At 47.3% G+C, this 16157-nt stretch overlaps 1 protein-coding gene across 3 annotated transcripts in view; it reads left to right on the top strand.

Moving 5' to 3' along the window:
- Nucleotides 1–16157, top strand: part of Rfx4 (regulatory factor X4) — a 147443-nt gene that overhangs the window by 49668 nt on the left and 81618 nt on the right. For all 3 annotated transcript variants that reach the window (XM_005083789.4, XM_040755194.1, XM_040755193.1), the window contains exon 4: nt 9830–9953. In XM_005083789.4, coding sequence (XP_005083846.1) covers nt 9830–9953 — 124 coding nt within the window. The remainder of the gene's footprint in view (nt 1–9829; nt 9954–16157) is intronic.

Here is a 16157-nt window from a genome sequence, read left to right as displayed (position 1 = left end):
TAAAAGCAGGTTCCACATGGGACCTCTGGCAGCCCTGGGGAGGGTTTCCTCTGTGCGGGCGTGGAGAAGAGCTGGTACACATTGAATGGTGACTGGCTTACAGCACCACCCATCAGACAGTTTCCAATTCTGTCTTTCCCTGCAGCCGAAATACCAAACACTCAAACCTAGGAGGGACTCTCTACAGGAATCTTATGCCTGAGGCGCTCAGGTCTTTCTTGTTGTCCTCTGTGGCCTGTGCCAGGGTGCACCCGGAGGGCTGTTGGGAAGGACAGCACCCAGCCTCCCTGGGACAATTTGGCTTGCTACTAGAACTGGATTGGGAATGATTTGCTTCTCCTCTGGCCCCTCCCCCTCCCAGGGGCCCTCCCCACCACCCTGGAGACACCAGGCCTCCTCCTAGAACAAATAACTGCCAAGCAGCCAAAAAGAATTGGGGTCACATGATTTGGAGGCAGCTTCCAGCAGAAAACAGGCAAATATTGTCAAAGGGCTCCTGCCAAACCCTTTCCAACATCCTTGGTCATGGGGGTGAGTAAATCCCACCTCACTGGGGATGCTGGGCGCCGCTGGAATCCCAGCCACACAATCACTGCTATTCACACTGAAGATTTTCAAATGGAAAGCGGCCTGTTGGGCCATGGAGGCTGACGGGCTGCCAATGCACAGCTCCTCTGTGGCCCGCCACCTCCCATACCCACTCCTGCGCCCTTCCTGAGCCCCGTGCTCCTTCAGGGCGGGGCAGTTTTCTTCTCAGCACCTAGCATGAGAAGTGAGGTTCCCCCAAACTTAGGAGACTGGAGATGAAGCAGTGAGGTGTTGCTGTCTTGGCAAGGATAGTTGAGAGGTGGGAACATTTTCCTTGTTTTGATGGGTTGCTGATATGTGATAGTAATGTGATATTGATAATAAGTTTAGTGTTTCCCTTTAAAATGTTCCCATAAATCACCAGCAGTCAACCAGTCCTGGGACTGCTCTAGAAATAGACTACTATTTGTCCTAATTTTGTTTCTGTTGCTGTGATAAAATATCCTGTTTGGAGAGACAGCTCAATGGTCAAGATAGCACACCGTGTATGCAGAGGGCCTGTGTTCAGGCCCCAGCACCCACCTCGAGTGGCTCTCAGTCACCTGGAACTCCAGTTCCAGAGGATCCAGTGCCCTCTTCTGGTTTCACAGGTGTGCACGAGCATGCACACCATTTTAGTCTGTCTCTCCATGGCCATCTCCCTCTCCCCCTCCGCCTCCCTCCCCTTCCCCTTTTAAATTTAAGGAAACATCCTGTCCAAAACCAGCACAGGGGAGGAAAGGGCTCAGCCTGCTTACAATTCTGGTCCATCATGTGAAGAAGTCAAGCCAGGGGCTCCAGCAGCAGCAGCCACACCTGCAGTCAAGAAGAGACAGAAACGAGTGCTCTAGTGCTTTCTGCTTGATCTTCCTCAGCTGGCTTTTTTAATGGTACAGTTCAGGGCCCAGCCTAGGGAGTGGGGCCACTCACGGTGGATGTCAGCTAACCTACAATGGGTCACAGCCACCTACAGACATCCCCGCAGGCCGACTTGAACATTCCTTCTCCAGTTCTTTCCCCAGGTGAGTCTAGGCTGCCGCAAGTCGACCTTTTAAAACTAAACATTACACTATCTTAGACCAGACCATGGTTCCAAGGTTCTGAGACCTGAGATCTGGTCTTCTGCTCATTTTGAGTCTGCTTCATATGGAGAACCCTCCCCAGGGGTGAAAGGAGCCCCGCAATGGTGTTCTTTGGGGCCTCACTTGCCTCAGCAAGGTGGGGAGAGGTAGAGATGGGGAATGAATGGAGAAGAAAATGGAGGACACAGGACAGGGAATTGTCTGAATCCCCTTAGCTTTGGGGCCACTGGTCCCCAGCCTCCTCCCAGACGGAAGCATTGCTAGCTTGTGACACCATACCTTTAGACAAAGCACTGATTTGGGCCTCAGTAAAACCATCAGTAATAGGTGTGGATACTCAGAAGCTGGGCACAGCTCTGCAACTGCATTTCTGAGCCCCAGCCTCGGGAAGTTGTGAGCAAACGGGGGAAGAGTCAGTCTTCTGTGCTCTGCTCCTACCAGTCATGGTGACGGCAGAGAGTGTCATTCAGTCCTCTGCTCTGGACTGGCCAGATCTACAGATTCAGGACATACTGGGCAGTGCTTCCCCCATCCCCCACAAGATAATGTCATCATGAAAGTCACTTAGCTCCCATAAAATTGCAGGCTGGGAAGACCACTATAGCCATGCATTAGCAACGGACACGCATTCTGTGGTATGGTCTTAGGTCACTGTGTTGTCAAGTGAGCGTCATGGAAGTCTTGTGGCATATATTATAGAGCTAATTGCTCTTCCGGCCATGAGTAAAATGAGAGGGAAATAAATCTGATATAGGAGAAAATGACACAGCCCAATGACAAGGTTGCTACTGGTATGAATGTGTAAGTTCAAGGGGTACACTCACTCTGAAAACCATGATTTAAAGTATCACATGATAAACACACCAGGAGCAGTCATTTGCTACCAAGAATTATGTCTATGGTTGGTGAGATGGCTCAGTGGTAAAGGTACCTGTCACCTAGCCTTCAGTCTGTAGACCCACACGTTGGCAGGTGAGAACTGATTCCCACGAGTTATCCTCTGACTCACACACACACACACAAATATGCACACAGGCTCTCGAATACACACAGGTACACACATGCACACATGCATACACAGACACACACACATGCACACATATCACACACATGCACACACAGGCACACACACAGGCACACACACATACACACACAGACACACACACAGGCACACACAGGCACACACACAGGCACACACACATGCACACACAGACACACACAGGCACACACACATGCACACACAGACACACACAGGCACACACATGCACACATGCATACACAGGCACACACACAATGCACACTACTGCACAGTTGGTATGTCACATACAGGAGGAATGCCTCTACTCTGCTATGGGGATGGCTGCGATGCCACAGATAACAGAATCCTCAACTCCGTTCTGATCTTAGGGCATTACTGTTGCGTATGTGGTTTACTGCTACCAGCACATACAGGTGCAGTAGGGCAAGATGTAGTTAAGGTACAGGGAATAGCACAATAGCTGAAGACAGGGTACGCGTGGGGAGTGGGGCAAAAGAAGACTGGAGAATCAGTCAGGGGTCAGATAGTGGGGGCCTTGCATGCGCAGGGAGGGGCCCTGGCTTCTGTGATGAGACCCTATGGAACCCCGGAAGGTGTAGAGCAGTGTGCTGCTTTGATTGCTCAGCAAATTCTTACTGATTGCACTCTCAGATCTCAAAACAAAACAAGCTAGGCACAGTGACACACGACCTTGACCCCAGCACTCAGGAGGCAGAGGCAGGTGGATCTCTGTGAGCTGAGGCCAGCCTGGTCTACACAGTTCCAGGATGGCAGAGACATACAGTGAAACAATACAGTCTCTGATCTCTGTGGCCAGCTCTGCTATTATACTTTATGAATGTGTTTCTGCCTTGGTAACGGGAGACCTGTTCTAGTGTCTCTAGACAAGTCTGCAATAACTTTAGGGGTGGACACCGAAATGACAGCCGTGTGTGTGTATAAAAAGCCATAGGTAAAACACAGTTCAGAAGGGAAGAGGTTCCAGGCATCACAACATTCACTCTTCCTTGAAGAACGCTGATACAAAGCTGCCTCCCTGTGTCCCAGGAGGTCAGGGACTGAAGCCTTCCAAGGAAGTCTTCTTTAAAAATGTGTGTCTCAGACAATGACTCACTGGCTGGTGACCGAGTTCATTATCTATCTGCCCATAATAGCACGGCTCAATTCAAATACAATGAAGTTGTTAGATAGAAGCTAAGAAAATAGAGCAAGTCCAGAATCTGTGTGTGTGTGTGTGTGTGTTAAAGACATCCAGGTATAATGGAGCATTGTTCACTCACCATGTCAGGCTAATGATGTCCTCTAAAGGAGGGGAGGAAGGGAAATTTCATCATCAGATATGAAGAGAAGTAATTAACCGCTCTCTCGCGCGCACCTCTATCAGAGGAGCGGATGTTCCAATTAGTAACTTCAGTCCACACGCCAAGCCTCTGGATTTTGCGAGGTGGTCTGAGGGACGGCGTTACAATGCTGTTCCTGTAGAATCCACCAAGCATCAAAGGTGCCCTTCCATGCCAATTACGCCCATCACTCACAGAGCTTATTAAAATGCTTCATAGTCATAAGCCACCTGAACACTCTGAGGCGCAGCAGCTCCCGTCACAGGGATAAAAACAGAAATGCAATGGGTGAGCAGGCCCTGTCCTTCCACAGGTAACTGCTTAATTAGCTCAGCCAGCATGCACTGTGACTTTTGTCCATCAGATTCAAACACTTTGTTGTTGCTAAGGGTTCATCTCATGGGCTGTGTTATCATGCTGGATTCCAGCCCTGATCTCTTGTTCGGATTTACCAGACCACAGAATAGCAAACAGAAACACAGGCACTGTGGCTTCAGTAATGTGCAATGGAGAAAGAAGCAAACTGGGAACCCACCTGGGATTTGATGCCTTTTTGGGGGGGGTGGCACACAGAATATTACTTTATAGTCCAGATGGTTTCAGATTCATGGCAATCCTCCTGCCTCAGTTTTTGAGCACTGGAACTGTTCTCAGCTTGGGAAGCCAGGTTTTTTACAACATACTGAAAACGTTACTTCCTTAAGCTTTGCCCATCTTGCGGCATTTTTGACAATGTGAGGACTGACCCCGTTTCACTGAATTCATGGATTTTTTGGCCCAAAATAAACTTAGGACAATGTTAACACTCTCTCCACCAAGTCCCGGCTGCCTGACTCCTCATGTCTGTGTATTAGACTGAAAAATGTTCCACACACAATGGCCTGAAGTATTGAAGTGAAACCTTTGTCAATTTAGGGAAATAGTGTGGACAGAGTCCCTCCTGGTCCCGTATCACTTTAGTCCCAAATAAACACACAGAGGCTCATATTAATTATAAACTTTTTGGCCAATGGGTCAGGCTTCTTTCTTATTGGCTAGCTCTCTCTTAAGTATTAGCCCATTTCTATTATCTGTGAATCTCCACATGGTCTTGGCTTACTGGCTTCCCAGGTGTCCTATCTTCCCGGTAGCTACATGGTGTCTCCCTCGAGACTCACTCTCTGTGTTCCTCTTCCCGGAATTCTCCTAGTCTGGTAGCCCCACCTATTCTTCCTGCCTGTCCATTGGCTGAAACATCTTTATTCATCAACCAATAAGGGAAACATATATTCACAGCATAAGAAGGAGATCCCCCATCAAAATAGTTTAATGGAATACTCACAAGTCTAAGATGAAACTTGTGAGGTCTACTTTTTTGTTTTTTTGTGTTCTTTTATACTTTGTTATCAGCTAACAGAACATATTAAGATTTATATTAGTATTCTTAACCTTTGTCAGCAGAAACATTATTATTAAAATCAAATTATTATTGTGATTTATAGAGCATTCTAGAAGTAACCAGGTCTTCTTGCCTCTGAGTTTTGTGTGTGTGTGTGTGTGTGTGTGTGTGTGCCTGTTGATGTATGTGTGCAGTGTGCATATGTGGAGGCTGGTGGTTGACAGTGAGTGTCCAGCCAATTTTCTTCACTCATTCTTCACATTGTGGTTTTGAGGTATCGTCTCTCACTGATTTGGTGTGCTAGCTGACCAGCCCCAGAGATGCCCCTGTCTTTGCATCTCCAGCTCTGGGGTTACAAGCACATACTTCCATGTTCACTCTTAAGTCATGGCCTCTGGAGATGTGAGCTCTGGTTTCCAGCAATGGTTCTCATGCTACAGCAAGCATCTCACAAACTGAGTCATCTTGTCAATCAATGAGTCTTTATTTTTCAATCCTCTTTTTAATAATGTGTGTGTGTGTGTGCGCGCGCGTGCACACACGCGTGCGCGCAAATCCACATGGATATCCATGCTTGTAGGGGTCAGAAGCTGATGTTGGGTCCCTGGGGTGGAGTATTAGGAGGCTGTGGGATGCCTTCCATGGTTGCTGAGAACTGAACCTGGTCCTCAGAGAGAAAGAGCAGTGTGTGCTCTTGACTGATGAACCATCCCTCTACCTCCTCAGTCATTCGAATGCTCTTCTACCACCTTGTGGAAAGGGCGTTTTACGGTAGCACCTAAGCAAGGGTGTCCAGCTACATTCCTTTGCATGTCATTTAAAGACTCTGCAATCCCCACCATCCTTTCCTTTTAGATTGACCTTCACAAGCCCCTCTTCCCACACAAACAGATGTTCCCATCATTCAAGTCACATGACATCTATTGCTCTCTGTTGTTCTGCCTGCCTGGAGTCTCTGCCAACTGTTTGGCAGAATAGGTTTCTAGTGAGAAAAATTCTCTTAATTACTGGTCACATTAGCAAATGAATTCTACTTTCTGAGCCTTAGTTTCTGGACCTGAAAGATCAGTGTAATGCCTACCTCGGGTGGTTTTTCTGTTTTGTTTTCTTCATTTGGGTTTTTTGCTAACTCGGGTTGTCACTATGTAGCTCAGGCCATGCCTGGACACACTATGCAGCACAAACTCACCTCAAACCCTTATCTTCCCATCCCATCCTTCTGAGTGCTAGAATTACAGGCGTGTGTCAGCATGCCTGGCTTTTATGTGATTGTCATGAGAATTAAAAAGAAAAACCCTGGCTACCCAGTGCCTGGCACCTAGAAAGAGCTCTGTGAAATGAGCTGTTGTTTGCTGTTACAAAATTTCAATCCCAAGTACTCTGTGAATCCACAATTATCCATGTCCCTCTGTACACCAGTGTTTCCCTCTTCAGTAGCACCTGTGGTCAGGGGTTTACAGTGTGTACATCGTCTATTTCTTGTGTCTCATTCTCCCCAAATAGACTCCAAAGTGAACTAGGACGTAGGTTATGTTTCATGCCAACACAAGTTCCTACAGGAGCCAGGAAAGGGACAGAAAACAGACTTGGCAGAAGGACAAGGAGGAGGGAGGACTCTGGCCAACCCCAGGGCACATGTCACCCTGGCCAATTGTTGTCATGAGGGAATGAATATTGGTCCAGGGTTGCCAGACCTCAATTTTTTTTCAGAAGTCATGAATCCAGATTCTTGTGCAAAGTTCTGGGTTTAAAAGCTGGGCCATTGCTTCTCAGCTATAAAAAGCATGTCCTTGAGACCTCCACTGGTGACAGCTGCCTTACTTATGTGGTCCATATAAAATTTGAGCCTCAGCTGGGCCTCTAAAGCTACAAAGAAACAATGCTGTGAGTAGCAGTTAGGGATCTTTGCTGAACTTGGAGACTGATTTTCATTCATCCCAGATCCAAAGTTCAGAGCAGGCCCAAGAAACCTATACTGGACTTGAAGCCAGCTTCCTGAGGTGAATAACAGGTAGAGTTCCCTTCCTGACACAGAAGACACATGTATTGGTGTAGAAAGGTTTCATTTTGTTCGCTGTTGTTTCCTTAATTAATTTATTTGTTTTTAATGTGAACATTCCATGAGTGTGCATACTGTCCCTGTTCAGGGGCCATGCTCATCTCTGTTTCTGAGATGACTGGATACTCCCCCAGCCTCAGGGTATCTGGCCACCTGGAAAGGACTGCATGAGGTATTTACTGGAACCTGAGAATCAGCAGAGCTACTCCATATGTGCAATCCCAAGAGAGGGCAATGGACTGAATGGCCAGGGCCCTTCAGACTCAGCTCCGCCTTTTGCCTGAGTCCCTGGGGTCAGATTCATCCATGGAGTTATGCTGGAATGAGCTCAGTGAGTGCCACCCCTGCAAGTGGGCACCTTGGGAGGCCTTCATTCTGCTTGAGTTATGACAGTGCTAGACCACATCTCTGGTAAGTGCCCCCAGAGAGAGTTTAGAGCTCCTTGAGGGCATGTATTCCACTGCCTAGTAATCATGTCTCATTTTTGGTTGTGAACCTAGCCTTTAACAGCTGAGCCATCTCTCCAACCCAAATCATGTTTTATTTAATAGCAACAACAAAAAGTTTGGGAAAACAGGAATTCATCACTTTGTCCCCTAAACCTGATTCCAGGTTTATTTTTTGTTTATTGAGTGGTTTCCCTAGAAATTCAATGATCGCAGGAGGATTGTTTTCTGTTAGTGAGTTTATTCCACTGTATGTGTTCCAGGCTCAGGGGAAGATCCAAAGAGAACCCTCCAAGCTGTCGTGTGTCACAGCAGCGATGCTGGAAGAGGTGTTGACCCTCTGACAGGTCGATGTCATTGGAGGCAGAACTCATTGGATGCCTAAATTCTGGTGTTTAATTTTTAAAAACCTTCAAAACTTAGATTTATTCTGTATCCTCAGTGACTATCACAGAGTTGGGACACATCCGTACCCAAAGTGTCTTATGGAAAAGAAAATTAAGGAATTCTAATGTCATTTACAGGACATGGGCCCTGTACTTATAATGCTTGCCACCCAAAACAGAAGCTTTTTCCAGTCATCCCTTCTGTTGCAAAACTGAGACCTGAGGTTAGATAACCTGCTAGGGTCCCACATCAGTACACAAAGAGGTTGGGACTTTAACCCAGTTGGAGAGTGGACATTGTCTTCCACAGAACCCCTAACCTGCATTCAGGAAGGTATGGGATATAGTACTACCAGCCTGCACACCGCACAGAGAATGAGACCCAGCATACTCAGAGGGCAACTCTACTAGGATCATGAAGTCTCCTCTGGGCAATGATCAATGACTGTCCACTCTACTAGGATCATGAGGTCTCCTCTGGACAGTGACCAGTGACTGTCCACTCTTCTAGGATCATGAGGTCTCCTCTGGACAGTCCAGTGACTGTCCACTCTACTAGGATCATGAGGTCCCCTCTGGACAGTCCAGTGACTGTCCACTCTACTAGGATCATGAGGTCCCCTCTGGACAGTCCAGTGACTGTCCACTCTACTAGGATCATGAAGTCGCCCTCTGGACAGTGACCAGTGACTGTCCACTCTACTAGGATCATGAAGTCGCCCTCTGGACAGTGACCAGTGACTGTACACTCTACTAGGATCATGAGGTCCCCTCTGGACAGTGACCAGTGACTGTCCACTCTACTAGGATCATGAGGTCCCCTCTGGACAGCCCAGTGACTGTCCACTCTACTAGGATCATGAAGTCGCCCTCTGGACAGTGACCAGTGACTGTCCACTCTACTAGGATCATGAAGTCGCCCTCTGGACAGTGACCAGTGACTGTACACTCTACTAGGATCATGAGGTCCCCTCTGGACAGTGACCAGTGACTGTCCACTCTACTAGGATCATGAGGTCCCCTGTGGACAGTCCAGTCACTATCCACTCTACTAGGATCATGAAATCGCCCTCTGGACAGTGACCAGTGACTGTCCAGCTTTTCCACCTTTGCTTGCCCATGTGATTGTTTAGATATTTCCTCTCTGCCACTCTTGTCGAGCCAAGAAGCTCCAGGGTGTTGACACATAGCCTGTAACATCTTCCTGTTAGTGATGGCTTCAAAGTGAATGCATGATTTGAAGCCTGGCTGAGCAGGGCACCTACAAGATCCAGCATAGCTTTAAAGGTCTATCGAGGGGACCTACTGAGTCAGTGTGCCCAAGCCAATGTCAGCACATAGGGCTGGCAATTTGGGCTGAACAGTAACCAGGACCAAATGCAAAGGACCTACTGACCCTACAGGTGACCCTTTCTTTACCTTTTTGTCCCCAGCTTCTCATCATTGAGGAAGAGGCCTTCCCAGAACAGAAGGAAAGGGAGCCGACAGGTTTTGCTGTTGTTGCTTTTCTCACTGGGCATTTCTTTCTCCAGGCTGGAGGAAAACTACGAGATTGCCGAAGGCGTCTGCATCCCCCGCAGCGCCCTCTACATGCACTACCTGGATTTCTGTGAGAAGAATGACACCCAGCCTGTGAATGCTGCCAGCTTCGGGAAGGTCAGTCTAACCTCCCCAGGTCCAGCCTGGTCCACTCCTCCCCCTCCCCCACCAACTTTAAATGGTGTGTGTGTGTGTGTGTGTGTGTGTGTGTGTGAGAGAGAGAGAGAGAGACAGAGACAGAGACAGAGAGAGAGACAGAGACAGAGAGAGAGAAGAGAGGGAGGGAGGAGGAGGAGAAGGAGGAGAGAGACTGTCAGAGGTCAATTTGTTAAATTCGAGTTCTCTCCTTCCACTGTGAGTCTTGGGAATCAAACTCACTCCTTCAGGCTTGGCGGCAGGTGCCACTGAGTCATTTCTCTGTCCCATAGTGCACAGTTTTAAAACATCCTAATTCTTGTTTCATGAAGTTACTAACATAAACACTTTGGTGACTTTGCTGTAATATTTTACTGCAAAATCCTCACACGGTTATAACAAAGCAATACCAAATTAAACTCCAGAACAAAGCAGTGCACAGGATTTGGTAACATCTGACTGTGAAAATGCCAATCAATTTCGGAGCATTATAAGGAAAAAAGTTGGCATCCTCTGTCGTCTCCCTTCGTATTTAAGTTGCACAAAGAGTGGCGAGTCTTCTGTGAGAGGCAAACGTGAGTGATGAGTCTGGGCCAGGAGAGCTCTTAGCTTGGTAATTGCGTTACCTCCTTGCCTTGGAGGGACTGGGAAACAGTCCTGGACCATGACCTGGGTGGTCCCGGGGCTGTCAGATGAAAGTGGTCGGAAGGACCTAGAAAGGGGTCCAACATGCTGCTCCGAGGGCCTCAAACCCAGCAGTGAGGGAAGGAAGAGTACTCCATGACCCCGTGACACGTGACTTGTGTTGGCATCCTCTTGAAGCGGCCACATTGAGAAGGCCAGATAGGTGTGGATAGTGGGGCAGCTATGATGACTCAGCCTTCCTGAGCTTCATCCGCCTCATGAGAAGGGCCCGGTGAGAAGTCAGAGGGGGTGGAAAAGAACTGAGTCGTCCAGCTGCTCAGATACGTGTTCGCCTCCTCTACCTGGTGATCACAAATGTTGATGTTAGGAGTCCATCTTGGAAATGCCTGTGTCCAGATGCACACAGCATCCATTAGCTTCAAGTATGCAGTAAAGAAAGCTAACATCATTCATTGGCTTGCTCGTGGAGAGACTCTATTTAAAAACAAAGAAACAAGCACTTCCGCAGCTCTGGGGTCATTTTGGCGTTTCCTTGAACTCTTACTCAAGAGGACTTTGGCTCAAGTCTTTCCCTCTTAGCACCCCACTTCCATTCCTATTTTAAGCCTTGAGCCCTGAGAAGTTTGTGGTCTAAAAGTCACCCTGATGTGGGTCTCCTGCTGTCTATGGCACTCCCTTCCCCTGATGTTCAGCCTGCTGTCTTCAGCCGCATACAGCACCTAACACATCGAAACTTAAAGAAAAGCAAGAGCTCAGGCCGCCAGCAGTTGCACTGGCCTCATGGAAACAGTCCATGGCAGCACCTGGCTAGAGACCACCATATTGGGGGGGCACCTCACCATCACAGAAGGGTCTACAGGACAGCCCTTGTCCCCCACCCCCTGCTGTGCTTTTGCTGTTCATGTGACAGCCCACAGAAAGCCATGTGATCTCATGGTTAGTAGGCGGGTTTACTTTCCGACAGGGGGATCGAGCCTTCAACAGCAGGTTTGCTGGCCTGGATCATCTCCACTAGCCCCAGACCTGCTCTTCCCCCCCCCCTTAGATTGTCCTCCTCCTCGCCTCCCTTCAGGCCCATTTTCCTCCCCGTTTCCTTGTTGAGACAGCTCCTGCTAAATTTCTCCTCTTCTTGGGTTCTTGGTTTCTGCTGACACCTTTGACCACACAGATGTCTTCAGATGGTTTTCCTCCCTGAGAAGGACAGTTCCAGCGGCTTCCAACACAAACACTTAAGAGGCTTCCATGTTCAGTCATGAGACTGAATGCGAGCAGTTATCCTTATTATTAAGAACATAAGTGCCCAGGCCTTAGGCAGCTGCCTTGCCAGCAGTCCAAACCACTGGAGCTGGGACTGTTCTTCCAGCTGCCTAGGACAGAAGACGCCTGCTGAGGGTCTATGGCGAGTCTATGGCATTGTAATCCCCCCCCCCCCACAGTTGCCCATCCTAAAACTCCTGCACACTGCAGCTGCTATCTCCTCAAAGGTAGGGAACCAGTTCTCTACAGACCTTGGGGTACAGCCTCCCTTTGAGCAGAGACATCCGAACATGATTCATCTGTGAACTTAGAGCAGACAAGTCTCCAAATTTCTTCATTTTCAAGGAAGAAACCATATTGGTCATGACCCCCTTTACCCCCACTCCCCAGTCCCCCACCCCACATCCACGCACCTTGGGCTGGCAAGTGGTAAGTCAGATGTCAGCACTGAAGCTGCCCCTGGGGCAGCCTGGCTAGAAACCACCGTTGGCAAGAAGAAAGCAATGGTTTCTTTGCCGCAAGTGAGACCTGGAATGTCTCACCGTACCGCCCAAACTCCATAAACGCTGGCTTGTGGGGATGCTGCAGTGTCCTGGGCCCTGGAGTTACTCAGGAAGTAGAGAATTCGGGAGCCTCTGGCCGGCCTGGCCTTGTGTTGGCTTTCGCCGGTGGCTTACATCCTTTCCTGTGCTCTCACGTCCTTCCCTTGCCTTGTTCTTGTGTACACGTCTGTGTGCGCGCTCCCGACTGCCTGGGTGTGCGCATGACTGTGTGTGTGCATCCTTGTGCATGGCTAAGTAACAAAATACTCGGCACAAGTGATATTTGGCTCAGGACTTGAGGATAGAGTCTGTCACGGCAGGGAATTCATGGCGACAGGAAGGTGACGGTCAGGAAGCAGGGAGACATGGATGCTGGCTCGCTTTTGCTTGTTCCTTTTGATTCAGTCCAGGACCCCAGCCTATGCCATGTGCTGGCCACATCCAGGGTGGGTCCTTCCTCCTCAGTTAAGCCTCCCTGAAAACGCCCTCACAGACACACAGAGGATTCTAATCCAGTCAAGGTGACGATGGAGATTCACTTTCACAGCAGGTCTACCTCTGTGCCCTCTGTTCTCTATATTAACCTATTTGTCTATTCTTTTGACAATACCAGGGTGCCATGATCACTGTATCTTTATTGTAAGCCTTGAGGTCAGTTAGTGCCAGTCCGAAATTCATCTTGTTCTTTAATAATGTACTGCTTATTCTGGTTCTCATATGTCTCTATGAAACTTTGGAAGTAGTTTGTTAATAACTACAAAATACCTTCTGGAATTTTGATTCGAATTATAATTAATCTATGCAGCAAGTTGGGAAGACTGGAATCGTAACCAGGCTATGTCTTCCTATCATGTACATGGGACACTCATATCCTGCAACACTTCTATAATTTCTTTTAATTTAAAAAGGTTCATGGGGTTTTTATTTGTTTCTTAAATATGTTTTTATTTTCTTTGTAGAAAATCATGTTTTCATTCTTCCCGATTTACCTTTTACCTCCTTTTCTTGCCTTTCTTACATTAGCGAGGCCTTCGGGTACAACATTGAAAAGAGTGTGGCACTCTGTTATGAACAAACTCACTGAGAGCTACTGTCACCACCCTTCCGTCCTTGACACCATCCTTGTTTACGTCCGTGTTATCTGAAGTTAGTGCGACTTCTCATACTTCTTTTGATTAGTGTTATCTTGGCATTCCTTCTCCATCTAGTTTTCCTCTGTAAGCATTTTTGTATTTAAAACTTCTTTTGTGAGCAACATATGTTTGGATCTTGTTTCTTTACTTACTTCCCCTGACATTCTATCTCCTGTCTTTCTCAGTGTCTTGATAGGATCTTTCTGCACAGCCCGGGCTCTCTGTGTAGCTTTTGCTGTCTGCCTTGGCTTCCTGAGGGCTTGACCTACAAGTGTGCTCCTGTCGCCTGCCCAGCATCTGCAGCTTCTCTCTGAATTGGTGCAGGTGACCCAGCAATGTTCACTCACAGTGATTATTGACACCATGGGAACAATATTACCACATCTAGTTTTCTATGTGTTGTCCTTATTCTTTATTCTATTTATATATTTTACTACTTACTACTGCTTACAGTTTTATTTATTTATTTATTTATATGTGTATTTACTTATTTAGAGTCAAAGTCTTGCTATATGTCCCAGGGTAGCCTCAAACTTGCAATTGTCCTTCTGAATATGAGGGTTATAGGTATATGCTATCATGCCTGGTTATTCCGTGCCTTATTTTATTATACTCTGTTTTAATTTTTATTTATTTAATTTGTGTGTGAAAATGTGCATGCATGTGGGTGCCTAAAGAGGCCAGGAGTTGGTGCTGATCCCATGGATCAGGGTTACAGGTGGTTGTGAGCTGGGAGCCAAACTCATACCATGCAGAGTAGTGAACTCTCAACTACCAGGTTGTCACGGCAGCCCCACACACCTAGATGTTATGTGGCTCCTCACGCTTGCAAGTACAGGCTTACACAGCAAGTATTTTAATCCCCAAGACATTTCCCCCTCAACCCTAATCAATTACTTTTAATTAACCATTTTAAATGGTCAATTTAGCCCAGTTTGGCCTCAGATTCACTGTATAGGCCAGGCTGGCCTTGACCTTATGGTAATCCTACTACGTGAGTCTGAGTCACCACCTTGGAAGTAAGTGTGTCTATATTTTGTGGTCACGTTTGGATGCGTATGTGTGTACATGTGGTGTGTGTGGGGACCATGCCTTCCTCTGCTGCTCTCTGTCTTGTGAGACAGGCTGTCTCACAGCCTGGAGTGCACTGTTTGGCCAGATTGGCTGCCCAGCAGGCTTCAGGGATCCACCTGTCTCCTCCCTCCCCGCCTCGCACTGGGTCTACAATTGCACTTAGCCATATTGGGTTGTGTTGGGCTTTAACATGGATTTGAACTCAGTTCCTCATGCAGCAGACAGCTTGCCCTCTTTTCTTTTGATTGGACATTTATATGGTTCTACTTATACTTTTTAAAAAAATTAACTTTAGTGCTTGCCCACTACTCACAGTATACATTTATAACAAATCAAGCCACCTTTAAAAAATCTCCCTGGTGAGCTCCTTGTAGCAACCTCCAAATCCCCGCCTGCCTTTGTGTCATTGTCATCATCGCCTTCCCCAGTGTGTGAGCCTACATAGGCAGATAGGCAATTTAGTGTATCGCTGAACTACTGTGTTTGGACAGTGGTTCAGAAACAATTAAAACAAGTTTCACTTTTACCCGACGTTATTGGTTAGAAAGAGAGGGAACAGGAACTAATGATTTTTATATCTATAAGACTATCTCAGATACTTGTGTCTCCACTATGACATGGATCCAGGGCCTGGAGCACCGTAGGATACAGTGCTCTTTGACTTACAGAGGGGTTATATGCAGATAAATCTACTGAAAGCTGAAACCGTCATCAGTTAGAGATGTGTTCAGGGTACTGAACCTGCTGAACAGCAAGGTTTAGCCTCGTTTACCTTAAACATGCTAAGACATTTATTTATCATACAGTCAGGCAAAATCACCCCAGCAACGCGTCCATTATAAGAAGCCGCTGAACATCTCGTATGGCAGCATCAAACACCATGGAATTCCAGTTATTTGCCTTCATGATCACATGGTCAACTGTAGCTGCCACTCCCCACCACTGTTCAGCATCGCAAGAGATCGTCATCCCACATTGTCACTGACCTGGAAAAGATCCCAGTTCAAAATGCAAATGCAAAGCCTGGCGTCTCCCAAACATGTGTCGCTTTTACAGCACCTTCAAGTCAGAACACAGGAAACTGAGTCATCATGATGGGGGCCCATCCGTCAACTCTCAGATGCTAGCCAGTTAAAAGTAGCTTCATATGGCCACTCAAGGCATGAGTCTGACACAACTTAGATTCCACAATGTGTGGGGCTCTTGGGGAAAGGTAGAAATATGGAAAGCCATTAGATAGTTTGGACAGTGTAATTTGAGTGCATGTAGAAGGCATTTAGCATTGCTCACTTCACTGCCAGGAAGGCTCGCTGGTGACTCCGGTTCCTCAATGGCACTCTGCTATAAGCATAGAGCTAGAAGAGAACATAGTCCATTAATACTAACGATTTTCTCCACATGCTGAGTTTAATTTATGAGGGAGATTAGAGATCTGTTGATGTGAGTACATCATTTTCCAGATGAGGAAATTAAAACTCAGAGGGATGGGGTGATTTTCTCAGGTTGGTGCATTTGGTGACAGGCAGGGCTGCCCT

Source organism: Mesocricetus auratus, unplaced genomic scaffold (assembly GCF_017639785.1).
Source record: "Mesocricetus auratus isolate SY011 unplaced genomic scaffold, BCM_Maur_2.0 Super-Scaffold_100011, whole genome shotgun sequence".
In the NCBI taxonomy this organism is placed as follows: domain Eukaryota; kingdom Metazoa; phylum Chordata; class Mammalia; order Rodentia; family Cricetidae; genus Mesocricetus; species Mesocricetus auratus.
Note: the sequence above shows the minus strand (reverse complement) of the source record. Positions and strands in the feature narration are given on the sequence as shown.